The sequence below is a fragment of the Centroberyx affinis genome, unplaced genomic scaffold, assembly GCF_046629955.1.
Source record: "Centroberyx affinis isolate AG114_WGS23_722 - 3 ecotype Tasmania unplaced genomic scaffold, CSIRO-AGI_Caff_v1 ptg000405l_1, whole genome shotgun sequence".
Lineage (NCBI taxonomy): Eukaryota > Metazoa > Chordata > Actinopteri > Beryciformes > Berycidae > Centroberyx > Centroberyx affinis.
In genome coordinates, this window is record NW_027279072.1 from 96,557 (window position 1) to 124,188 (window position 27,632).

The window sequence follows — 27,632 nt, forward strand, 5'->3', positions numbered from 1 at the left end:
TTATTTTCGATAAAACATAAATCTTTTACAAGCGTTTCTAATTTTTGACAGATTCAACCCATACATGAGAGGACTTAGAAGCGGCTGACAAATTAGAAGGTACACTGACAAGAGAATGCGCACTTTATCTGGCATATGATTTAAGGATATATCCAATCTAGTATCACCAAAGTGAAAAATACAGCCAAAAAACAGGTTTACCAGTGAGACAATCTGAGGAGTGCAGGTGCTGATAGCTTTCTGCTTGGTCTCTTTAGAGGTTTTCAAACAAACAGTCAAAATCTTGATGTAAGAGAAAAAAATGAGGATCAGTGGACAAACAATAGCGAAAAAGGAAAAAACTAGGTCAGAGATATTGTTAAGTGTTGTCACTGAACATGCAAGTTTGGTCAACAAATAGTGGTCACAGAACACTTTGTCAATATATTTCCCACAAAATTTCAAATTAATTGTGAAAGAAAATGAGACCGTAAAATTGATAAATGAACATACCCATATGAGCACAATGATGCTACACACTCTTTTAGTGTTCAGAATGGCATGGTAGTGTAAAGGATAACAGATAGAGACATATCTATCATATGACATGGCAGCTAAGCTGCAAAACTCAACAGAAGCAGAAGAATAAAGAATAAATATCTGTAGGAAACAGTATGTAAGAGTCACTTCATGTGTATCTGAAAGCATCTGTGACAGTAGACAAGGATACACAGTTGTGCTGCCAATCATTTCATTAACAAACAAACTACAGAGGAATAAGTACATGGGTTCATGAAGTTTTCTGTCCATACATATGACCACAACAAGAAATGTGTTAGCCACAATTATTGAAGTGTACCAAAGAATTGTAATGGTGAAATACAGATATCTCATCAGCCCAATGTTGTTATAAGGAATTAGAATAAATGACACCACATATGTTGAATTTTCCCTAGTTGTAGCCATTGATACTACAAACTTTTACAAGATTAAGATAGCATATATAAGATCTCAAAGTCAGTATTCAAGACAAAAACTTTTTCCAAAACTTGAATTGCCAAATAATTGCCGAATATTTATGCAAAGCAAGGCAAAAATCAATTATGACACTTATGGATTCATGTTAAATCCACTTGAGCACAAATAATATGAAAATGGTGTAGTTAGAATGGAATAGTTTTAATATAGGTTGTTTTAACTATACATTCGGGAGACCAGCCTTGTTGAATTGTTAACTTTAATTGTGTACCAGTTTCTTACTAGGCAATATTATCTTAGTGACCATTATCTTAGTGACCATTCAATCAGGTCACATTGGGAACTGATGAACCTGTGCTGATTTCAGTGGCATATAGTAACTCTCCTACTGTTTCTGACTGTTTCTGATCATGAACATAACATATCACTGACCCTCCTTACATATAGCATTTAAAGACGTACAGATTTATACCTCTTCTACATCATTTATATTATTTCCAGATATGGTTGCCATTACCATTGCTGGAAAAAAAAAAACAACTCTTCAAACATAATCAACATCCAGCTGCTACAACAGAAATATTTAGATGTGTGCTGTTCCAGTTAGCCCCAATAATTATGATAAAACACTCTACAGGAAAAATGAAACCAAAGCATTGTAAATATCAGGTAAAATAAGAAACTTAAAAGCAACATAAAGAAGTAACAGCAGGAGTAAAAACAATTGACAAAATGTATGAATACAAGGACATAAAATCATAACTTAAAGCTTGGCTTGCACAAGTGTGGTTTAAAATGCTATTTTAAAAAAATATATTGATGTTGCCTAAGGGTCATAAGAAACTGAAGTATCTGCACAGGTAAAGGTGATACATGTTAAATGTACAGCCACATAAAACTGAGCCAATGCATATGAGCCATCAAAAAGTGTTATTTATGCACTGTTATTTCATCAGCTCAGATGAGCCATTTGAGATGTTAATTTTGTTGTAATTGAAAATAAAATATAATAGATATTTATTTTTATAAATTTATATTTTTTTTTATAAAAAATAAATGTTAGAGCAATACAATAATAATAGTTTGAAAATAGGCATGCATCTATTCATTGATTATTTACCCTCCTCCAGATGAGAGCTGATGGTCCAGCCTCCCCCCTCTACTGGACCGGACTAAAACAGATGATGAACTTTTATAGCGTTCTGGTGGTTAAACAATCACAACAAGTATAGGTGGGGGGAGCTGACTTTTTGTTGAGCTGCGCTTTTTACATATTTACTGTGTTATTTTCCTTGGTTGTAGGTTGCGTATTTAGCAATTGGCAATGTATGATGATGGTTAACGGGACATGTACGTTGCGCATATGGCACTGGTGAAAGCATATGGCAATTCGCCAACAAAATACAGGTCAGGAACGAAGTAAAGTGCAAATTTTCATAGTAGATGATCCTATTTTTCTATTTTGCATGGTAACGTTGTGTGTGTGTTTGAGAGAGAGAGAGAGAGAGAGAGAGACGCATCTTACTATCTGAATAATGTGCCCTTTAAATAGCAGGAAAGTACTGCGCCAGACTTTAGACCAGGTTTTTGTTGGTCAATGGCGCAATCGCTTTCCGCTGCCTCAAGATAGCAATGCGCCAACAATGTGCCTGACCACACCTCATTTTAAGACCAACACGCCCATGGGCGCAAAGATGGGCGCAAGTACATTTGCTATTTAAACAACGTGGGCGCTGGGCGTGAAAATGACAACTGCGTCGGTTGGAAACTAGAAATTACACTTGCGCTGTGCTTTGTGCCGCTTTGCACCGGGTGGAAGATAGGGCCCTTAGTGTTGATGTACTTTTTATGAAACTTCAAAATGGTCACAGTTCAGCAGGGGCTTGAACTCACAACCTTGTGGTCTAAAGACCTGAGCTTTACCATTCTGCCAACTTCCACTTTTGTCTGGGTCACAATTGGGAAACAGAACAAAGGGACAAGTGATAGGTCACAGGTGCTAGTCCAAACCATATTGAAAGCCTCAGAAAAATATTATAACTGTTGTCGAGGCACGCGTTCTGTGGCCTTCAAATTCATATTCTTTGGCACTACCTTGTGGCAGTTTGTTGTTAAAATGGTGATAACTGTAAAGTGTTTTCTTAGTGGTGTGACGACCCCTGCCCTTTCCTGCCATCTGTCTTAACTACCTGTTTTTCAGATACCAGGGGTGCATCCCAAGTCTCTTATTTGATATTTCCTCGCTCCTCGATCCTCGCTTGAACCGGAAGTCGTTCTGGTCTGTCATTTTGAAGGTCGTCCCAAAGCTCTTATTTCTGCTCCGAGGAGCGAGGAGGGATCTCTGAGGAGCTGTGAGCGAGGAGACACGAGAGCAGCCTTCCCGGAAGACTTTCAGCTGAACGCCATGACGTCAATTCTCCGCCCCTACATCTGCCAAATTTGAACGAGATGGCAGAGAAACAGTACGAGTGTAAATGCCCGTTATTTTATGCTTTTTGATATATAATGTTAATGCAAGAACATGGGGAACCTAAATTACGTTTATTTCATCCACAACCCGTTTTGTCATGCAGAAACGGACGTCGCTTCACATGACGCTTCAGAGGAAAGGATGTCTCATTTCTCTAAAAACATATTTCCTTGCTTCCTCTCTCCTCGCATGGTTTCCTTGCGTCTCTCCATGCATCCTCGGTGGGAGGGACTAAGACGCAAGGAAAAGACGCAAGTGAGGGAAACGTGGATGCAATTTAAGAGACTTGGGATGCACCCCTGGTGGGAGGGGCAGGGGATCATCAGTGTCAACTGGGAACACCTGGGCCCGGTATCTCCAGTCTATATCTGGTTTAACATCTCCTTCTCTCTCTCTCTTTCTTCCCTGCAGGCTTCCGGTTGGTTGTGGCTGCTTTAGTTTCTCTTTGGGTCTTTCTTTTACTTTGTTTATATGCACCTCAACGCTCACGCACTACCTGCACTCATGCACACCCTACACTACTGATTCCACTGACCTCCACACTCCATATGCTTTTGTATGAGTTTAATTGGTTTCAGTTTGATAAATAAATTACTTTGTTTAACTTTTGAAAACGGTGTGTCTCCCGCTTTGTCATGGCCTTACGGGCCAGGTTGTGACAAATTGGGGGCTCGTCCGTCTCTTGATTTGGTTGGTGCGCTGAGTACGCACTGATTAGTTGATTTGGTCCTGGTGCGAGTTTGGCCGGGTTGGGTTTTGTTTGGTTGGGAGACGCACCATGTTGCAGCTAAGGTTGGTAGTAAGATTTGTTCTTTTCTTGGTGAGGTTATTTGTTGTGGTCCGAAGAGAAGGTAAGTGTTGCCACCTCGAGGCGCAGTGTTTTGGAGTTTTCCCTGTTAGGCTTTAGTGACGTTTCCCCTTTGGGTTGCGTCAGGTTTTTTCTTTTTCTAGTAGTGTTGTGGCAACGTGGTTAGTGTCAATTGTCTTTGGACAATTGTCTCGGGTGCACGTCCAGGGGAATTTGTGGGGTTGCCTGCTTGCAGGTCGCCTTTCAAACCTGCTGGTTTGCAGTGCTTAAAAACCCGCCGCAAGCTGCATGAAGACTAGGGGTGAATGTTAATTAGATCTGGCTACGCAGTTAGGGGGAGAACTCCTTGGGGCTAGTTTTGCCTCCTGTGTGTTTTTTTTGGGGTGGTTAACACTGTGCATTCTGTTTGGTCCATTGTTTGCCTCATTTTGGATTGGTCTGTGCGATCAACGCTGCGCTCTCCGTTTTTATGTAACCCAGTTGTGTAGTTATGCCCTCAATCTCAGATTTTGTTGATACTCCGTCATGGGGGTTGTTACATAAGTGCACCAAAGAACAACTGTTGAAAATAGCTGAACATTATGGGGTTGATGCTGGTGGCCACAGCCGTAAGGCTGACATTAAGGTTGTTTTGACAACGGGGTTGGTGAAAAAAGCAGTTTTGATTGAGGAGCCTAACTCTGGTGCGGTTCCAGTTGGGACTCCTGAGACGGGTGCTGGGCTTACTTTTGAGCAGCAGAAGGAGTTGCTTTTGTTGCAGCTGGAGAGTGATAAAGGTAAGCAGGTTGCTTTGGAAAGTGTCAGACAAGAATATGAAACTGAGAGGGAAAAAATTAGACAGGCGACTGAGAAATTGAAATTAAACTTGCAGCAGCAAAAATTGGAGTTGGTAAAAGAGGGTGTATTTGCAGGGGATGTGTCACTTGGGGAAGAAGTGTCTTCTCAGGGACAGTCGGTTCAGGGTAAGTTTGATGTCAGCAGTAGTTTGCGTCTGGTGCCTGTATTTAATGAGAGAGATCCTGATACTTTTTTCTCTCTATTTGAATGTGTGGCTGATGTAAGGGGTTGGCCGGATTCGGCGCGCACGTTGTTGCTCCAGTGCGTGTTAACTGGTAAGGCCCAGGCCGCCTATTCTGCACTGAGTGCAGTTGATAGTTTAAATTATGGGAACGTGAAAGCCTATGAGTTGGTCCCCGAAGCGTACTGCCAGCGCTTTCGGTCCTGGAAACGGGGAGATAAACAAACTAATGTTGAATTTGCTCGGGATTTGTCATCTCATTTTAATCGTTGGTGTTCTGCTGCAGGAGTAACCTCTTTTGACGGTCTGTGTGATTTGGTCGTTTTGGAACAATTTAAAAATTCCATTCCAGATTGTATTGCTACGTATTTGAATGAGCATAAAGTCACTAATGTTTTGGAAGCAGCAGCTTTAGCTGACGATTATGTCCTGACGCATAAAGGTAACTTTTGTGATGCGCGCTCCCGTGATGACAGGGGAAATTCTGATGTACACAGTACATTTACAGTATTTACAGTTTACAGTATAAAGGGGGGCCAGTGTCAGCGTCAAATGTGGCTAGAGGCTTGCGTACTAAACCTGATTCTGTGCGGAATTGCCATTACTGTCATGGGCTGGGTCACTGGAAGGATGAATGCCCTGTCCTTAGGTCCAAGTCTAGCTTTTCGGGCTATGGTAAACCGGGCTCTCAGGGTAGATTTACTCCTGCTCCTGTGTTGTTTTGCTCTAGTGTCTCACACTGCGGTGAGCCCGGCTGTGAGGTGGTGGCAACTGACAGCTATTATGATTTTAAACCTTTCATCACTGAGGGGTTTGTGTCAATGTACGGCAACGAGGAGAAGGTGCCGATTAAAATTTTGCGTGACACAGGGTCGAGATACTCGTTTGTGTTGGAATCTGTGTTGCCGTTTACACCAGAGTCGGCTACGGGGGATACTATTCTGATGAGAGGGATGGGGATGCGTGTGTTGCCCGTACCTGTCCATAAATTGTGGCTTGGTTCCAAGTTGGTGCAGGGAGAGGTTGGTGTTGGTGTGCGTCCCGCGCTGCCTGTTGAGGGGGTGGCTTTAATCCTCGGTAATGATCTGACTGGCAGTAAAGTTTGGCCTGATGTGCCAACGCCTCCTGTGGTTACTGCTACGCCGCTCCTGTCAGTGGAGCTGGACAATAGTGCAGTTACGCACCCAGAGGTGTTTTCGGCATGTGCCGTGACACGCGCTCAGAGTCGTGCTGAGGTTGAGTTACCTCCAGCTTGGATGTTATGGTTTCACTGTCTGATCTCCCTTTGTCTGTCTTCCGCAGTGAGTTGGTGGAGGAGCAACGCGCTGATCCGTCTCTTGCGGGGATGTTTGGTCTTGTTTGTCCGGTGGGCGAGTTGAAAAGTGTTGGTCAGGGGTATTTTCTTCAGGAGGAGCTGCTGGTAAAGAAATGGGTGCCCTGCGGTGTCAGTTTTGTGGGTGACCCAATTGTTCAGGTGGTGGTGCCAACTAACTTCCGTGAAGTGGTGCTAAAAGTGTCTTATGATCAAGCAGGACACCTTGGGGTGCGGAAGACATACGACCGCATTTTACTTTTTTTTTTGGCCTCGGTTAAAGCGTGATGTTGCTGCTTACATCAGAACGTGTCATACCTGTCAACTTACAGGGAAGCCGAACCAGAACATTAAGCCGGCTCCCCTGGTGCCAATTCCAGCGGTTGGTAAGCCTTTTGACCATTTGATCGTAGACTGTGTAGGCCCTCTCCCTCGCTCTAAGGCTGGCAGTGTGTATTTGTTAACTGTGATGTGTCAGAGCATAAGGTATCCTGCGGCTTATCCATTACGCACGGTAACCCGCTTGTGGTTTTACAGGCGGATTGGAAAGAGGCTGACCCGCCTGTAAATATTTTGGATTATGTGAATGGGTTTAGGCAGCGCCTTTACACAGCAGGCGAGTTAGCGCGGGAGAAATTGGCAACTGCACAGTCAAGAATGAAAAAACTTCATGATCGTAGGGCAGAGCGTCGTGAGTTTAGCCCTGGAGATCAGGTTTTGGCTCTCCTCCCTATCGTGGGCTCTCCGTTCCAAAATTTAGGGGTCCTTACTCTATTTTGAATAAATTGTCTGAACAAAACTACATGATTGCAACTCCTGATCGCAGAAAAGTAACTCAGCTGTGTCATGTAAATTTGTTGAAGCCGTACTACTCCCATGCTGTGACTGATGCTGCCGGACTGTGCATGGGGGGTTCCGGGGTACAGGCTAGTCCTGCTCTTTCGGTGGGGACCGGGTCGACTGCCCAGGGGCACGCTGTGGCAGAGCGTGGTGGGGAGGATGCCCGGGGTTTGGATGATCGGCTAAAAAATTCTGAATCTCTGCGTAATTTGGATGCGTTGGTGGGGCATTTGCCCAGGCGAAGTGAATTGGTTGACCTGATCAACAAATATCCCTCTTTGTTTGGGGATACGCCGTCTCGCACTCATTTGTTGGAGCATGATATTGATGTGGGGAATGCTAAACCAATTTGGCAGCGTTTTTGCAGAGTGTCATCTGAGAAACGAATAAGGTGTTAGATGCTGAGGTAGACTACATGTTGCGGAATAACATTGCTGTGCCTTCTTCCTCCAGTTGGGCATCTCCCAGTCTGCTTGTCGAAAAATCTGATAAAACTCCACGTTTTTGCAATGACTACCGCAAAGTAAATGACATCACTAAGCCTGATTCTTTTCCTCTGCCGCGCATGGAGGACTGTATAGATCAAGTGGGTCCTGCCAAGTTTGTGAGTAAATTTGTTGACACACGTGAAATCTCGGCTTTCATTACTCCATCCGGGCTGTACGAGTATACGGTAATGAGTTTCGGACTCAGGAATGCGCCGGCAACATTCCAACGTTTGATGAACATGGTGGTCTCGGGGTTGGAGGGGTGCGCGGTATATTTGGATGACGTGGTGATTTACAGCGACTCGTGGGATGCACATGTTCGGCGGATTAGGGCCCTGTTCGGCCGAGGCGCGTCTCACTGTTAATCTGGCAAAGTGAGTTTGCCAAGGCGACAGTGACTTATCTTGGCAGGGTGGTCGGACAGGGTCAGGTGCGTCCTGTGCGCGAAAAGGTGCGGGCAGTGGAGGAGTATGCTCCCCCCCCACGACTAAGAAGGATTTGATGCGGTTTCTTGGCCTTGTTGGCTATTACCGTAGTTTTTGTAAGAATTTTTCCACCGTGGTTGCGCCGTTAACTGATTTGCTTAAAAGCACCGCGAAATTTGTGTGGTCCCCCAAGTGTCAAAATGCATTTGCGAACGTTAAAATCTTGTTGTGTTCGGCCCCTGTGCTGGCTGCACTGCGCCTGGATGATTCTTTCAACCTCCAGGTGGATGCCAGTAATGTGGGTGCCGGCGCAGTTTTGTTGCAGGAAGGCAAGGATGGCATTGATAGACCTGTTTGCTACTTCTCAAGGAAATTTAATTCCTATCAGCTTAACTATTCAGTGATTGAGAAGGAGGCTTTGGCTCTGATTTGGGCTTTACAGTATTTCTAAGTTTACATTGGCACAGGAGGTAATGCCCATGGTGGTCTGTACCGACCGCAACCCCTTGACCTTCCTGAACTCGTTGCGCTGTCCTAACCAGAGGCTGATGCGCTGGTCTCTGTTGCTCCAGGCCTATAGGTTGGATATTAGATACATTAAGGGTAAAGAGAATATTGTGGCAGACACCTTGTCCCGTGCCCCGGTGGGTTAATTGCCCATGCTCTTTTTGGGGTCTCCATCAGTGCCTGTTTTTGTTTTGCGCCCTATCTCTCCCTCTTAATTTGCTTCTAGGATCCAGTTGCTGAGGTGTCAGGAGGGTGGTGGGACAGTGTGGGTAATGTGGAGATATCCTTGTGTTGGGTATGGGTAATTGTTGTTGACCACTCATTGTGCTGCATTTGTAATGTGAATCCCTGTACTGTGGGGACCCCTTCTTTATGGGGGGGGGGGGGGGGGGGGGGTGTGACGACCCCTGCCCCCTTTCCTGCCATCTGTCTTAACTACCTGTTTTTCAGATACCTGGTGGGAGGGGCAGGGGATCATCAGTGTCAACTGGGAACTCTCTCTCTCTCTCTCTCTCTCTCTCTCTCGGCTGCTTTGGTTCTTTCTTTTACTTTGTTTATATGCACCTCAACACTCACACACTACCTGCACGCATGCACACCCTACACTACTGACCTCCACACTCCATATGCTTTTGTATGAGTTTAATTGGTTTCAGTTTGATAAATAAATTACTTTGTTTAACTTTCGAAAACGGTGTGTCTCCCGCTTTGTCATGGCCTTACGGGCCAGGTTGTGACAGTGGTCAGTTCAGATCATGTGACTCATAGGTTAGAAGTTGTGACGAAGACTCCGTCACTGATTGCGGACGGCACACGGTACAAGAAGACACTTAGTAATATACTCACAAACGCTCATCCAGACACACATTAATCCCCTCTGTCATTGTGGTGAGTGCACGCACCACAATAAATCTACAGTCACAACTTTACACGCATCCATTGCAGTAATATACTATGTTGGGAAAAAAGAGACACACTACGCCACTGTTTAGTTAACTTAGATCAGTTTATTCATACTCATCTTACAAGAAAGTACTTTGCCGAAGTGTCATCATAATCTGATGTTCCTCTCCTCCACAGTCACAGGATCTGAAACAGAGCCGATGCGTAGTGCTGTCTTATATAGAGGCTACAGTGGTCACGCGCATGTGTGCTGATGGCGGAAGATACCATGTTTAACTGGGTCGTAGGGTATGTTACCTTACTGATGAAACTGTGTCAAAGTTTTGGGATTTGTTTAAGGTATTTGACTGGGAAGTGGTGATTCTTATAATGAGTTATATTTGTTTAAGGTAAGAACTGGCAGTAAAATTGCAGATTGTGTAAAATGGAAGATAATTGATTTGAACAGCGGCTGGTTGGTCTAGGGGGAGGGGCTTAACCTTTATAAGCCTCTGGCCACCAAGGCACAGGTGATTTCAGTCTGAGGGTGGCTGTAAACCAGACAGGTGACTAGAGTGTCTATTGCAAATTATATATTTTTTTGTTTTTTCTGTGGACGTCCAAGTTTTTGTTTCATCACTCTTTTTGTAAATAAAAGCACCTCAATCTTCTTTGCGACTCCAGCCACCTTGTTATCTTTTCTTAGACAGTTGACCCATCGTTTTTCTAACAGAAGTCAACCAGGAAAAGACTGTAGTGTAAGAATTTCTCCATGTGGTCAGACAGAAAGCTCCTCTCCTTTTTTCTTTTGCATTTGTGCCTTGGAGAGCCTTTGCTTGTAAGTTTTGTTACTTTTTCTGTGTTTTGTGTACATATGCATATAAATAATTTGGAATTCATATGATTAAAAACCATATTCCATTGTTGTTGGTGTAAATGAAGTGTAACTACCTCAATTTCAAACATTTCTCTCTGTGGAGAAAAGCATATCAGATGTGAGGCTAGCTAGGCAATTTACATACAATACCCACCCATCATGTATTCAACAGAGGCACTGTCTGGCATCTCACAAAGACTGTTTGATTGATCTCTTCACATGAGGATGATTTCTTCCTGTATGTATTAACCCCTTGCACCCTGAGTTTCCTTTAAATTTCCTCTTAAGTAGCTAAAGTTAGAAAGTTTTTTTCCATATTGTACGACAATATCACATACATAGTCTGTATCTGCTCGTTCCAATGCTTCATTGAAGGTATTCCATGCTTGTACTGAGTGTATTCAAAATATTCAAGTCCAAGGTGCCATTTTTTATGACTGCACCATTATATCAAATGGAAAAAAACCTAGATGTTTGTGCACCATTTTATACACATTTGCCTGTACTTCAGCCTGACATATTTGGTATCTTTGGAAACCTTGGATTCTTGACTAGAATTTTAAATAAAGTTCTGTGAGTTTGAAATGCATTTGTAATGATGATCCCACATGCGGGACTGGCAGGGTAGAAGTGTGGCTCTCTGAAGAGACTACCCACCCAGTTACATATTCCATATTCCATATGTAACTGGTGATGTGGATAATTTCTTGAAGGCAAACAACCTGTGAGGTGGCTGGGCACAGTATAAGATCACCTGTGCACCACCCTATCATTGGTTATAATTTTGATAGAACAGATCCCCAAGCATCCTCGAGCTGGAGAGACAGTCTCTTCATTTTTACATACGTAACCTTCCACAGAATACTGCCGCCTCAAGCCCAGGCACCAGAAGCCACCAAGACGCTAAGGCTCAACCGGAGGGGTGGAAAGGCCACTCAAACCAGCCTGCCCCAGGCTGACTGACAGGGTAAGGATAAAGACTGCTACCACTGGGCTACGCCAAGCACCCGTTCACCGAAGGACATGCTAGTAGCCACATTAATGTGGTAGAACCAGGCTGCACAGATCTCACTAGAGGCACCACACCACAACGCCCATGATACAGCCATGCCCCAGGTAGAGTGTGCCCCGACATGTAACAGCTGCCTTTCTTGCATCAATGGCAGTGCAGTTTGGGAATCCACTACTAGGCCCAGGTACTGCATCCTCTGTGAAGGCTTCAGCCTGCTCTTGTCCCAATTGAGGTGCAGTCCTAGGCACTGTAAGTGTTCCATGAATAGGGACAAATGAGCCTGACATTGGTCCTGACCGTGCACAGGATTGTGTCAAACAATTCATACAGAAGGGAAGGGTTCTCCCTAGCTAAAAAGGTGTGGTTCTCTCCGAAACACAGCACACATCTATTGTGCCCGTCCTACATTGGTATCTGTACGGCACAACCAACACATGGCCTCGCCAATTCCTGTGAGAGCACAAAAGGAGAAGCACCAGCAGGCGAGAATGAGCAGTAAGGCAGATACACAGCTACCTGCCCCCCCCCCCTTTCTCTATTGATATCTGAAACCTGATGTTAGAGGAGCTCAGCCCAGCCCACCTCTTTGTGTTCTGTATTCACCACCAGACCAGTATAAAGTTCAGCAGCTGCTTCTGTCTGGTTCAGTAGGGGTGAGGAGGCTACAGCAGTCTGTTCTGGAGGCCTTCATTGCCCTCCTGGGATATATCTAGTGTTGGATCATATGTGCTAAACACATGATCTGCAGATTACATTAATGTCTATGCATGGTTAATGTTGGCTTTTAATTTTAATTGCTTGCTATCTACAGTGATGTTGTCTGGGCTGTCCTGTACAGCAAACTTCAGGGACATCCTCCACTTAAAGCATTTTGACTGATCATATTGACATTGACTGACACAGATCTTAATGTATTTCACAACATGCAGATTAATGCATGCAGTCGTGAAGGATTGTATCGAATAATTAAGAAAAATAAATTACTGCATCATACATGCACATGTGAAATGGTATATTACTCTATAACATATTCCATTAACTATAATGGAATATAGTTACTGGAAATAACATATTAACTTTGTTATTATGATAGAAAAGCAATCAGTGTGTCGTTGTCATCACTTTTACTATTGTAGCTGATACTCTGTAAACATGGCTCTTGCGTTTGTGGGAATTTGAGAGCAGCATATAGCTCTAACACTGTGACTCTGAACCAGTGTGGCGAGATGCACTCATTGTGCTATGCAGAGAAATACTGTATGTCCTGACTTGATTTGGTTTAAATGTTGAGGAAAATCAACTTTGACGGAAATTGATAAAAATTTCCATCATTTAAGTTCAAATGGATGAGTTTATGATGTGATTTGTTGTTCTACTTTAGAATTTTTCATAAAGCTGCTTGAGCCTAGTCCAGAAGGTCATTGTTTCTGGTGGCCGTCTTGTATGATCATTCAGGAATGTTTCAGCTTATTTTAGTCTGCCTGGGAAGTTTGTTGTTTGACCAAAGAGTGCCTTGGCACCAATAGGTCTGGAAATCTGTCTACTCGTGACAGAGGGAGAAAATGAAATGTTGGAAAATTGGGCTCTGGCACTCTCACTCAAAGATATCATAGATAACAATCGTATTGAGCTAGGCTTTCTGGTAGCCTCATTATTTCACAGTGTGACACCCATACCTCATGCAGGAGCAATGAAAAACTCAACTGAGATTGTGTCATTTGTGCTGGCTGCTTATGGTAAAATTGGACAGTTAAAGTACCTGTATTTCAGTATAATGATCTTATGGTACCTCTCAATATTTGTGGCCAACACAGTTCTTATTGTAGTTATATATGTGGACAGAAGGTTGCATGAGCCCATGTATATATTCCTCTGTAATCTGTTTGTTAATGAAATTTATGGCAGCACGTCACTGTATCCTCTTCTACTGTCACAGATGTTTTCAGATACCCATGAAGTGAGTCTTACATACTGTTTTCTGCAGATATTTTGTATCTACACATCTACGTCTGTTGAGTTTTGCAGTTTAGCAGCCATGGCATATGACAGATATATCTCTATCTGTTATCCTTTACACTACCATGTTATTATGAACACAGGAAGAGTGTGCACGATCATTCTGCTTATATGGGTGTATTCATTTGTTAATATTGTATTCTCATTTACGCTCATCATACATTTGAAATTTTGTGGGAATATTATTGACAAAGTGTTTTGTGACCACCATTTAGTGAGTAGCCTTGCGTGTTCAGTTTCAATACTTAACAATATATCTGACCTATTTTTTGCCTTTGTGGCAATTATTGTCCCATGTAGTCTCATTTCCTTCTCTTACATCAAGATTTTGGCTGTTTGTCTGAAAACCTCTAAAGAGACCAAGCAGAAGGCTATCAGTACCTGCACACCTCAGATTGTCTCTGTGTCAAACTTGTTTGTTGGTTGCACTTTTCACTTTGTTGATTCTAGATTTGATGCAGCCCATGTGCCAGATAAAGTGCGCATTCTTTTATCCGTGTATCTCCTCATTTGCCAACCAATTGTCACTCCTTGTATGTATGGGCTTAATCTACCAAAGATCAGAGAAGCATGTAAAAGATTTCTGTTCTATAAGAAATAAACATTTTGTTTGCAAGTTTTATTGTCATTCCGCCATATATGCAACACATACAGCAGAACAAAATGTTGTTCCTCTCGAGACCAAAGCGCAAAAACAATGTAAGACAACATAGAATATGAGACATAACATAAAAACAAACGGTAAAAGTCCCTGAGTGCAGTTAAATAAGAAAGTGTATAAAATAGGAATAAAAATACCTTAAATAAAAGCAAAGTGGTGTGTAATGTTGTAACGTGACAAGTGCACAGTATGTGTGTGTGTGTGTCTGTGTGCATGTGCGTGTGCATGTCAGATGAGGCGTGTGTGTGTTTTGGGTAGCAGTGAGGTGTTCAGCAGTCTGACAGCCTGGGGGAAAAAGCTGTTGCCCATCCTGGTGGTGCTAGCTTTCATGCTGCGGTACCTCCTGCCCGAAAGCAGGGGGTCAAAGAGGCTGTGAGAGGGGTGGGATGAGTCCTCCACTATGACGGAGGCCCTGCGTAGGCATCTCTCCCAATAAATGTCCTGAATGGGGGGGGGGGGGAGACCCCAATGATGTTCTCTGCCGTCTTCACTATCCGCTGCAGGGTCTGCTGTGTTGCAGTTCCCGTACCAGGTAGTGATGCAGCTGGTAAGGACACTCTCAACAGTGCCTCAGTAAAACGTGGTGAGAATCGGGGGTGGGAGCCTCGCCTGCTTCAGTCTCCTCAGGAACACATGCATCCGCTGCTGGGCCCTCTTGGCTAGATTGGTGGGGTTTAGGGACCAGGTGAGGTTGTCAGCGATGTGCACACCAAGGCACTTGGTGCTGGTCAACCCGTGGTCAACCCGTGTCTTCCTAAAGTCCACAATCATCTCTTTTGTCTTATCGACATTGAGAGATAGCATATTGTCCTTACACCAGCCCACTAGCTGTTCCACCTCCTCCCTGTATGCTGTGTCATCATTGTTGCTGATGAGGCCCCACTACTGATGTATCAGACATTTTTGGAAAGGCCTTGACCTGGAGAGTAACATATGTCAATATGAAGAACATGGGTGGTTGCTGCATTGCAATATTGCCCTTTGAACTCTGACGGCGGCCACTTTTGAAGGCTTATTATGCAGCAACACAAGGGGCTAGAGAAATGGGGTCAACTTTTCTAGAAAGCTAATGAGCTGTACTTTCATGGGAGTGGGTTTACTGATGGCAGGCGAAGATGGCTCAAATCTGACAAAAGATTTGTTTTTTTCCACCCTCAAATACCCCAATAACAATGTCAATTCCATGTTTACAACGTCAACTATGGGAGAAACAACAACAAAACAACAAAATCCATGCAGGGCTTTTATTGTGAAGTGCTCATAGGAAGTGCCAAACAGTGCAAGCTGTAGTTTTTCCGGGTGGAAGGTTGCGGTTGTGAAAAGGCAAACTGCTCAATATTACAAAGATGCAATACAATCTGAACCAATAGGTTGATGTTATAGGAGGATATAATAAAAAAAATACAAAAATATGCTTTTGTAGGTGCTATTTTGCGATTTCATCAGCTGCGTTTCACGGGCTGTAATAACGGCTGGTTGTGAGGGCCTGTGCACGAATTCACCCTTCACTGTTCACTCGTAAATGTACAGTGGTACTTAAACACTGTCATTTGGGGGTGAACAGCCATTTTGAGACTATATTTTTGGAAATTAATATTTTCATTAACGTTAACCCTAATCTTAACCAAAGTTTTTACTTTCCTAAACTTAACCATTGGCTAACCCTTCCATGTGACAAACGTGAAAATTTCGTTCGGGGTCAGCCCTGTTGCCCCATTCCTCACTGATGCTGATGTTGGGATGCAATCTTAATATGATTTTTGGCAAAACATATTGTTGGGCTTTGATAGGGGCAGGTTTGGTTATTAGTGGTTAGTAATGAATAATCATGGAATTATTAATATTCATAAAATTATTGACGGGAGTCAATATTAACGGGGCACCACCCTGGAATCAGGGACCCATAACTGAACCTTTAAGACCCCAAATGACAGTGTTTAAGTACCACTGTACATTTATGAGTGAACAGTGAAGGGTGAATTTGTACACAGGCCCTCACAACCAGCCGTTATTACAACACATATGCACAAGAAATCACAGACAACTTCTCTTTAAAAGTATAACAGTGCTTACCCTCTCATCCACTGAGCACTTGGGTTAACCCTCGAACATCCTCTGCTGGGTTGGTGTCCACCATTTATAATGATTTAATCTCTAAAAATGCCAAATCTCTGGGGGTGACTAAGTCCTGGGAACATGATCTGGAGGGACAGGGCCCTGAACTTGACTGGGACAATATTTGGGCTAACATTCTGGGAATGCCCTTCTGTATCTAACCTCTGGTCTAAGGTGGCTAAATGTCTTGAAAATATCCTGAAACTCCCAATTCCTAAACAACCCACCTTATTTTTATTCAACGATGACTCCCTCAGTGATAATACCAGGTTAGCCCTTAGGAAAAGCATATTTGCAGGTTTAACTGCCGCCAAGAAGACCATAATTCACTCATGGTTCTCCCCTGAGCCTCCATTGATAAAAGAATGGTTGAATCATTTTAGGGATATTGCTCTCATAGAAAGATCATTAGCGGTAATTCATAAAGCGCGGGCATCCACTGTAGAGGCTTGGGATACCCTTTTTGGTTCTCTTTCGAACCCACACTTTCTTGTACAGGTCAGACGTGTCACTTTGATAGGATGTAAGAAGATCCACACACACATTATATAGTGTCTGTGTTTTTATTTATTTATTTGTATCTTATTTTTATTTATTTATCTAATTTTTATTTTTATTTTATTTATTTCCTGTAGGTGGGGTTTTTTTGTTTTTTTTTGTTTTCCCTATATTTTCTTTGCAAGACAATGGTGATATGTATATAGTTTGTGCTAAATGCTGTGTATATGTACAAGAATCCTTGTCTATGGTACCTCGTGTACAATGACTTTCATGTGACAAATTCAATAAAAAGTTGATCACAAAAAAAAATATAACAGTGTTTATTTAACCAACAGCAATATTAATCAATAATCAATAGCACTTCAGTTAATCAACAACTATTACACAACTATAACTATGGATCTAACCTAGCAAGCATAAGCATCATATAAGCAGCATATGGCACGTATGGATGTGTGTGTGCGTGTATGGATGTGTGTGGGTGCGTGTGGGGAAGAGTGAGAGGAGAGAGAGTGGGGGAGAGAGAGAGAGAGAGCAAGATGGCGGACGTGGCCACGTGGGTGGGATGTCTCGCGAGAGTTCAAAATGGCAGCCGTGACCGCGCAGTTTGAACAAAGGGGCTTTGGAACCAAGGTGGGGTTGGAGTTAGGCAGCTAAACCAACACCATCTAATCCTTAGGTAGCAATGAATGTGTAATGAGATGTGGGTGTGTATGTGTGTGTGGTGGTTAGTAAGAGAGAGAGAGAGAGAGAGAGAGAATAGAGGGGAGCACTCAGGGTAACACATCAATAGCCTTTTACCACACAGAAACTCGGGATACGACTTGGGGGTGGTACACCGAGTTACTGGTCTTTGAACTGGTAAAATGCAGTATATTGGCCAGGGACATGCAACTGAACACTACCAGCTTCAAATTAACACAATCAAATAAAGCAGAAAGCACAATGATTGAGGTATCTTCATACAGCATAATATGGACACGGCGGTCCGATACGCTTCCCAATACGCACAGTTATAGCTTCTGATCAGTTAAGCTTATTTTAACACACCTATGCTAGTCTCTGCCCAGAACCAAAGCCTCTTACTTGAGAAATCACTCTTGAGTGATTGATGTGTGTTTCAGTCCGTCTTATCAATCCGGTGGGGTCCTCCCAGGCGGGTCGGCAGAACCGCTATCTCTTTCTTGGACGGAGCAACGGTCAGCTGGCTTTTCTCGTAGGCAGCGAAGGATGTCAGCCAGGAGTCGACTTGGTTGAAGAAACGTGCTCTTACGTTGTCTTCTTGGAGGGAAGGAGTGTCCTTAGCTGTATTCTCTTCCAGTCCACTTCTGCAGGTCTACTACACGCACCGGTTACTCATACAGTGCGTGTGAAGAGTTAGAATGCCGGATACACAAACAGCTAGTCTAATCCTTCTGGATCCAACAGTGTTACAGCTAACACTAAACAGTCTGGGCTCGTCCAGCGAGTTGAAGACTGCGCCTCAGCTAAACAAAAGAACAGTTTGAACATTTTCAAGTACCACCTTGTTAGCAACGTAGTCGCAAGAGAAGGGGCAGTGCGGAAAGGTAGCTCTGGAATTTACATCCCGGGGCTCGTCCGAGTCTTGTCCAATGAGAGACCGGAGGTTGGGTTCCAGCCAGTTCACACCTAGGTGGGAACGTCAGGGCCTGTTGGAATTTTGCCGCTGCTTTTCCTTTGTTTAAGATCCCAGCCCAGCGGGTGGGCTAGAGTTCAGGCCTCTGATTTTCTTGTTAGGCCGCAGATGCTGACTCTATTGTCTTAACTAGTTTTCTTTTGTTCAACCTCATGGCCTGGCCCAACAACGTAATCTGTGTTTATGCATATATAATCAGAGTTTATGCATAGTTTTTCAGGCTGTTGTGCAAAGCAGAGCTGCAATGTTGTACTTGTGGCAGCTTTCTTTACTGTTGGACATTACTATTAAGAGATATATTTCCCCCTAAAAAAATCAGTTTAAACTCTGGTTCAACACAAATGCAAGTACACTCCTCATTTTGTGATTATGATTATGTTTACTGTTGCCTTGTTTGTTGATTAATTTCGTCAGGCGTAGCATGCTTTTAATAATCTCACAGCTAAATAACCATAAAAAAAGATAGGTATACTCCATATCCCTACATATAGCCTACACTACTCCACTGACACAATTAACTATGTGTCATAGTCAAATCCATTTTTTTTAAGTATAACATACATAAAAGGGGTTTATGTGGTGTTGCATGGTCTATGTGGGTGCACCTCCACCAAGTAAAGCCACGAAAATAGCACACCAACACCTGCCTCTGCACCAAAACGTGGTCTGAGAAGGTTTTTGACACCAAAATTGCACTGCGCCACCTGATTTGTATTGACACTTCCCTCTAGTGTGCTCCCTGCCCATTTTGGCACAAGCGATATCATAGTAAGCCATGAAATGACCAAATGACCAAAAAATCCACTCGCACCCACTAAAATTACCACTTCACCAGCACAAAGTCACTGCGGCAGTACAAAAATAGAGCCCTTAGTGTCTGGCACTCTGTATGTCCAAGCAGTGTCCTGGTGGCTCAATAGCCACACGGTGATGTGATGCTAAAAGTGCAGCTGCTTTTTCAGCACTAGGTGCATGCTAACCTGCTTGCTTCATCTGCTTGCTTGCTTACCTGTGTGTTATTATTCTATTTTGCCTGTTATTGTTCCATCTTATATTGTTGTTATTTAACTTTTTCTCTTTTAGTAGTTATTACAGCATTTGGTCTTTCTCTATTATCATTATTAGTAGTATTATTAGTATTACTATTATTATTATTATCTGACCGAACAAAAATGGCATGTGTAGTTCCCCAGGGGTCAATTCTTGGGCCTCTTCTGTTCAATCTTTACATGCTCCCACTAGCTCAAACTAGGATCCTGTCGGGGGCTGACAGCAAGGGTATATCCCCGAAATTCCCCAATCCTCAAAGGCCCCGTTAAGTCAAATGTAATAAAAAGCCATTCAATAATCACACAAGACACAAGACTCCAGGGTTAATCTTCCCAAATGTATGTCCCAACTATTTTCATTTCGCCAAATAATTATTTTTTTCCTTCTGGGCTAATCTAAAGTTAATTACATTATTATTACTCCTAAACACTCCAAAATGAATGGATATAATCCTCTAGGGATTGTCTTCCCAATAACAAAGGGTATGTACCTTAACTATTTTTTTTAACACTCAAAAATAAATTTAACTAATTAAATATAGGGGCTAGCGGTGATGACTGGGTTCATGCCAGTACAGCAGCCAGAGCTGAAACGTGGAAGTTTGCATTAATATTACTGTCAGTTTTGTCATATTAGGTTGTTGAGCCTGCAGGCCCCAAGCTATCAAGTTCTGATACTGAAGAATGTAATAACAAGTTAAAAGGTGTCAATATCCAACTTCGTATTGGCTTTACTGTGTTTAACTGTACACTCAAAATGCTGCTGTTGGGCAAAATCTGGTCAGATCTGTATGGAAATTGGCGTGCATGTTCCACATAAAGGTCATAGTGATTGGTGAAATTCTGTTTGAGTTATATGCCAAAATGTCATAGGCTACGCCCACTTTCACTAATGATGATACAGTTTTCTAGCCTTTGTGACGCCCCCTATTGGTCAATATTTGAATGGCTTTGCAAACATGTTCATTCATTATGAACATGTTGTCCAAGTTCCATGATGATTGGAACATCTATCACAAAGTTATAACAATTTAGCTTATAGGCCACACCTCCTTCAAAACTTTGAGTTAATATATTCAAAACTACAGTAGATATCAACAATCTATGAACAAAATTGAAAGAGCGTAGGACCATAGATGCTACTGACCAATTTCGGTGGTAATCGGTCAAATGGTGTAGAATGTGTTTTTCAAATAATTCAAAATATCTATTTTCCAGGCAAAGCTTGAGGGTCCTTTTGGCAAATTTGTATTGTATGGTTAGGTGGACATTCAGGCCCGGATTGGGACCAAAATTCGGCCCTGGCATTTGTGGTCTTCACTGGCCCAACGAAGTCATGACGTCAAAACCACGCCCCCTGAATCTAAACATTTTCCCCATTCATTTTTGCCATAGGCTTATAATGGACGTTGTTTAACCTCCTAAGACCCGGGTTTGTGCACAGAGCGTATTTGTAATGTGTCTTTGTTAGCCGAGCTTCCAGGTTCTTGGATAAGCACCATAGCTCCTGCATCACATCGCTAGCTTGCCTGGGAAGCTAAGCAGGTTTGGCTGTGGTTAGTCCTTGGATGGGAGACCACTTGGTGCCGGAAGTGGTGTTGGAGGACCAGTAGAAGGTGCTCTTCCCTCCGGTCTCACGAATAACATCCCCAACGCCCCAGGACAGAGACAGAGACAGAGACAGAGACAGAGACAGAGACTCTGTCCCGTGAGTGAGCACCGTCCTTCGGATGAGACGTTCAACCGAGGTCCTGACTCTCTGGTCAATAAAGATCCCATCGGTGCTCATCGCAAGAGTACTCCGGCGCCCTGGCAAAAATTCCCAAACAGGCCTCCCTATTATTATTATTGGAAGTGTAACCCCCCCCCCCCCCACCACCACCACCAATACACGGCCTCTTTCACGGTACCTCATGCATTACTTTGCCATACCTCCGGCCACATACTAGGTGGCCGCTCTTCTGCATTTACATACAACATACAACACACCACAGTAGCCATCACGTGACACAGCGTAAGCCTCTTTTCTGCATTTACATACAACTCACCACAGAAGCCTCTTTATTTTCAGCCAGCGGTCAGGCAGCGGTGTTTCACCTGGCTGCTTCCTTAGCATAGCTATTCATAGAAACACACGGTTTCTGCCCATCACACTGCAAAAAAAAAAAAAAGAACCGCCGCCGCCGCCACCGCCACCGCCACCGCCGCCGCCGCCACCACCACCACAGGACGGCCGCAACCCCTGCGGGAAAACATCATTGGTCTGAGAGCGCCCACGCCTACGTGTGAAAGGCCTTGTAACAGTTGCGCTCCGCTTGCAAGCACAGGAACACCTCGCACGTCACACATCGCACTTGAGTTTTCCCAGAGCAGCCCGCGGCTCTGCAGCGGGCTGCGTTCTTCAGCTTGGCCACCTCCGGAAGATGAGCGTTGGCCTTTCTGCGGACCGAGACAGGGGACACTGCCTTAGCTGTACGTTTCCCCCCTCTGGTCACGAGGCGGGGCCTCGGCCTCGCCGTCGTCGCCTTCGCCGTCGTCGCCCTCGCCCTCGCCTTCGCCTTCGTCGCCTTCGCCGTCGTCGCCCTCGCCTTTGCCTTCGCCTTCGCCTCCGCCTCCGCCTCCGCCTCCGTCTCCGTCTTCGTCTTCGTGGCTAAGGCCAAGAAGGCCTTAGCCACTTTCATACGAAACTCTAGGATGCATGATGCTCTTCTTTGCGGTGCTGCGCGCAGTAAGGTCTTTGCGGTACAGTAGCCAGCTGTTGGCTAAAGCCAGATCCGTGAAGTGCATCAGCATCCGCAGTGTCCACTTCTTAGTACGGGCGCTCAGGCGATAATAGCTCATCATCCTGTCTACCAAGTCGACCCCGCCCATCTTGGAGTTGTATTCGCGGACGATGCTCGGTCGCAAGATAGTCACGTACCGTTTCAGTTTCTTGTCCCATCGCCGACAGGTGTCTTCTGGCTGCGTAGCGTGCACGGCGGAGATCATCAACACCGGTTTATTGTCGTACCACTTCACCACGCACGTCTTTCCGTCTTCGTCGGTGACTTGCGCAGAGGAACCCCTTCCGGCCTTTTTCATCGTTTTGTCAGTCGGCAGCGTCCGCGCCGCCGCGGCAACCCGATTCTTCATGACCGTGCCGGTCACGTACACCTGCTTCTTCGCCATCCGTTCCACGCCTCGGATGGTCGTGAAGAACCGATCGCAGTACACTTTGGTGCCGGGACGCAGAGTTTGAGACAGACGATCGACGACCAAGCATCCCACACCCAGATCCTCTGGCTCCTCGACCTGATCGAGCAGCGCGGCCACGCCTTGATACACGTCAAAGTCCAGCACGACGCCGTCCGGCGTAGCGCAAACAAAGTTTTTCATGCCGACCGGGTTTGGTTTCATCAGCAGATATTGCCGACACGGACAGGCTCCTGTAAACGGGATCATCTGCTCGTCGATAGACATGCATTCGGGTCGAGTCTGAGACCTGCAGCCTTTCAGAATGCGATCCAGAAAAGGCCTCACTCCAGAATTTGTCACGTCCCCTCAGGTCCTCCGGGACGTCGCCGTCGACGATCACCTTTAGCGATCGCCTCAGTCTGAAAAATCTGTTGCGTGCGAACCTTTCGGCGACGGCGGGGAATCGTAACGCTTTGGACCAGTACATCCTGATATGCGGGTACAGTACGCAGGACATCAAAATGCACGCACCGAAAAAATGATAAATTTCGTCAACTGACGCGTCGAGCGGGTCCCCGTTTCTAGCTAGCAACGTGGCATTAGAGCAATCCACGATCGTTTTCATCAACTCTCTGTCTATGTACTGTGCCACGTAGTCCAGCGGGGTCCAACCTTCTCTGTCCTGCTCGGTGTCCTCCTCCTCCTCCTCATGCTCGAAACGGGTTAGGCTTGGCGTCAACGGAGTAGCCGTCCAGCACCGTGCAGGTCCTCCTGTGAAACCGTAATCGGAAATACTAGATCGATTGATTGTTTTTGTGGTTTGGGGTTTTTTTTTTTCTTTAGAAAAACACAGTACTCCGGTAGTAGCCGGACATAGCGAGTCCTCCAACTTTACCGTTACTGTCATGTCATGTCATGTCATGTTCGTGTGAAATAAACTAAACCAATGAATATCCATGGGGGGGTCTACTTACCATCTTTTTGACCATCTTTTTGACCACGAACACGTTTACAGCCCCTGCTGGCCCCAACGGGCTGAAGATCCTCCTCCTCCTCCTCCCCCTCCCTCTCCTCCTCCTCCAACTCATGTGGTGTGGGTTGATAATCCGCATCCCCCACGGGGACATCAACAGCAGACAAATCATCCGTGTCTGAGTTGTCTCCTACAAGCGTACCCAGTATCCACTCAGCTCTTGACAGAGAAATACGTCCTGGAAATACAATTGCAACAGAAAGGAACATTTATGTATGTATCTGGTGTGTGTGTGTGTGTGTGTGTGTGTGTGTGTGTGTGTGTGTGTGTGTGTGCGTGCGTGCGTGCGTGCGTGCGTGCGTGCGTGCGTGCGTGCGTGCGTGCGTGCGTGCGTGTGTCAGGACGGCCTAGCGGTCTAAGGCGACAGACTCAAGGCCGCAAGCCTTCACAGAAAGGGGATTTTCTGGTCTCAGTGTGGAGACGTTGGTTGGAATCTCACTTCTGACATGACTTCCTGTCCCAGAAGATAAGTGATATGTATATGTTCTACATAACCCGTGTACTCTTGTAAACTATAGGTTTTTCTTCTACCCAAAACCTACCAAACTACATTGTCATACTCACATTTCTTTTATGTATATCTTGAACAAGACACAAGACACTGTCGCGACAGTAGATTGGATTGTTTACCTGGGCGACGTTTGGGTCGGGAATAACCAGCCGACGACGTTTCCGACGCGTTTGCCGCCATCTTGAATTTAACATGTAGTATCGCAGTTTACTGTTCTGACACCACTAGATGACAGTGTGAGGGTCCATACATGGACTATACAGACATCTGGTAAAGTGACAAAATATGTTTTGTTCTATGTTATTTATTGATAGCCTAACTTTATTTGGCTAGTCAGTAATACATATTGCTAACTTGCATAAATGGGAGAAAAAGATTACCATTCTGTAGCAGACTGAGAGGAACAAGGTTGATTCTTGGGTAGGTCAGTGTCCTCTGGCTCCGAATTGAATTCTGGCTCTGGTGGTTCAAACATGTATGGCTGTACAAGTACGATAAAACTGCTAGATGGAGCATCCATTTTTCAGGTCGCCTATTTGACACTTGAGAGAGGCTGCACCTCTCCCGGATTGGGCGTGGTTTCAGCGTCTTCAGCAGACACGCCCCCAGCGTTTCAGAGCAGAGAATACTACTTATTTTTTCACAATTTTGAAACCTAATTTTGTATCCTTGGCGATTTTTGTAATCATTCAAATTTGGCTTGGTGGTTAATAACACATTTTTCTGTGGTGTGAAAAACTTTATTTTTGCTTTACACGATCTTTAAAGTCACTGCTCACCTTGAATCCCTCTCATAGAAGACTAAAAATCAAATCAGAAATCTTGGTGTAGTTATGGACTCTGACCTAAACTTGAATAGCCACATCAAGACAATTACAAAATCTGCCTCCTATCACCTTACAAATATCGCAAGAATTAAAGAACTCATTTCCAAGCAGGACCTTGAAAAGGTCAAGCCTACTAAAAATAAATGCATGAATAACATTTATTTTTGGTAGGCTTGACTACAGTGTCTTTACAGGTCTCTCTAAAAAAGCTCTTAGAGAACTGCAGCTCATCCAGAATGCTGCTGCCAAGAAATGGACCACATCACTCCAATGCTGGCTTCCTGTGTGCCAAATAATTGAGTTTAAAATTCTGTTGCATGTTTATAAAGCACTAAGGCCCGAATCTACTAAACGTTTGCGCCAGTGCAAATCGTATTGCGGGTGCTAAAACCTTGTTCTCTGATCTACTAAGGCAGCGCACAGCGCATTTTGCACCTGATCATGGGTTGTTCAGGGTGCGCCTTTTTTTGTGGTTTGGTCTAATTGCATATGAATTTGTGGGTGTTCCAAGGATGAAGCACAAAATTAGGGGAGGGTTTTATGGAAATTGGCAGAGGACATGATTTATCAAGAGGCAGTGGCCGTTAACACCTGCTGACTGCGCACGGAATTTAAGACCTAGGAAAAGCATGTCTTATCATTTTGCGCACAGAATGGCTCCACTGAGACCGGCTCTGGAACCGTCTGTAAGATCAAGGTGACACAGTCATCTACACATAACATGTAGCCATTAGATAGCATCCCTATTATAATTCCAATCAGGTTTAAGTGGGTATGCTGATTTAAAAATACACCATTTAAGTCTCATTGGCAGGGTAGCAGAATGCGCACTCAATATTCAGACTATTACCTAAATATACAAAAAGGAAAAGTTGCACGCTCTTCTCTGGATCTGCTGACACTTATTATGAGCCAATGTCTCCGCGATATCGCCTTGATGAAATTAAACGTGTGCGTAATAACTGTCACGATAGTGGAGAGGTGTGTGCACGGCTTCTCCAGCTATATGTAACCATACCTTCACCAGGTAGGCTATCCATCCCTCCCACACTGGCACCTGTGCCCAACTGCATTCACCTTATGTCGTTCCAGAGTGACTTTTTACGCACAGGTAAAACTCTTCTCTGCAGCTCTTTGGGGTTTTCTCTGTCACCAACACTTCTAGCTCCACTGGAGAGACATTTGCGCTTTGTGCCGGGAACTGCGACATGTTAGTAGCCTAAATGGTTCAGGACCAAAATAAATTTCTGATTTCCTTCAGTGTTACGAACCTCCGAGACCCCTCAGGTCTTCAAGTGCTGGTCTGCTTACTGTTCCCAGGGGGTCAGAACAAAGCATGGAGAAGCAGCTTTTAGTTTTTATGCTCCTCATGCCTGGAACAAACTTTCAGAAAATCTGAGTAAGAAAATCTGAGGTCTGCCTCCACTTTAGGGCATTTAAATTTTAGGGCAATACTCATCTGCACTGGAATATTTGTTCTTTTATCTTTTATATTTTCTTTTTAAATGTGATTTTAATGCACTTTAACCTATGTCTTTAATAATTCTCTCCCTAACTCATATTCCATTGGTTTAGACTCACTGCACGATAGCCTGGTAAGACCATCCTGATCACGTGACCTCACATTCTGTTTCGCTCCACGGATCAGTCTGGACTTCTAGCCGCCCACATTGATTTCAGTGGGTGGGAGTGCTTGCCTTGACAGACAAACTCCTTCAGCCAATCAGCATAATAAAACATGCCAAATCCAGTTGGAAGAACGGCGAAAACGTCTTTTCTGCTGAGAAACTCCGCTAGTGCATACTCTTGTTGTTGTTATTGAGTCTATTTCTGCAATAACTGCACTTATGGATGTGTTTACTCTAACGTTAACGTTACCGCTCGTTGCTTCGGGAGACGCCATTACTGTTTTGCCAGCGGCGGCCTGTATTTCACGTCATCAACTACGACGCAGTCCCTCATTGGCCCGGTTACATTATAATTTCAGGAAATCGATGTGGGCGGCTAGAAGTCCAGACTGATCCGTGGAGTGAAACAGAATGTGAGGTCACGTGATCAGGATGGTCTTACCAGGCTAACTGCACGATGTCCTGCTACAACATCCTGTTTCAACTGGAAATGTATCAAATCCAGGGTTAAAGATGCCTTTTCCTGGAGCCTTTAACTGTCATTAGGCCTCATGCATGCTTTCATGAAGGCCCAGAATTTTTTTTCATACCCCCCACCTCCCAGTCCAACTCTAAGGTAGAAACACATTGAAAGGACCTTAACAATACACTCTTGATATCTGAAACCTGATGTTAGGAGTTCAACCCTGCCCACCTCTTTCTGTTGTGCATTCACTACCAGACCAGTATAAAGTTCAACAGCTGCTTCTGTCTGGTTCAGTAGGGGTGGGGAGGCTACAGCAGTCTGGAGGCCTTCATTGCCCTGGGATATGTCTGGTGTTGGATCGTATGTGCTAAACATGAACTATCTGTGCAGATTTCATT

The 27,632-nt window shown here is 44.3% G+C and overlaps 2 protein-coding genes across 2 annotated transcripts; one reads left to right on the forward strand and one right to left on the reverse strand.

Moving 5' to 3' along the window:
- LOC139641862 (olfactory receptor-like protein DTMT) lies at positions 1–945 on the reverse strand. Its single transcript, XM_071516477.1, has one exon. It carries the CDS (start codon positions 943–945, stop codon positions 1–3), a length of 945 nt encoding a protein of 314 aa, XP_071372578.1.
- Positions 946–13,286: 12,341 nt separating this feature from the next.
- Positions 13,287–14,213, forward strand: LOC139641864 (olfactory receptor 13C8-like). Its single transcript, XM_071516480.1, has one exon. It carries the CDS (start codon positions 13,287–13,289, stop codon positions 14,211–14,213), a length of 927 nt encoding a protein of 308 aa, XP_071372581.1.
- Positions 14,214–27,632: the final 13,419 nt, after the last annotated feature.

Coding starts and splice junctions, on each gene's coding strand:
- LOC139641862 (XM_071516477.1), bottom strand. CDS start 945: ATGGCTACAACTAGGGAAAATTCAACATATGTGGTGTCATTTATTCTA.
- LOC139641864 (XM_071516480.1), top strand. CDS start 13,287: ATGAAAAACTCAACTGAGATTGTGTCATTTGTGCTGGCTGCTTATGGT.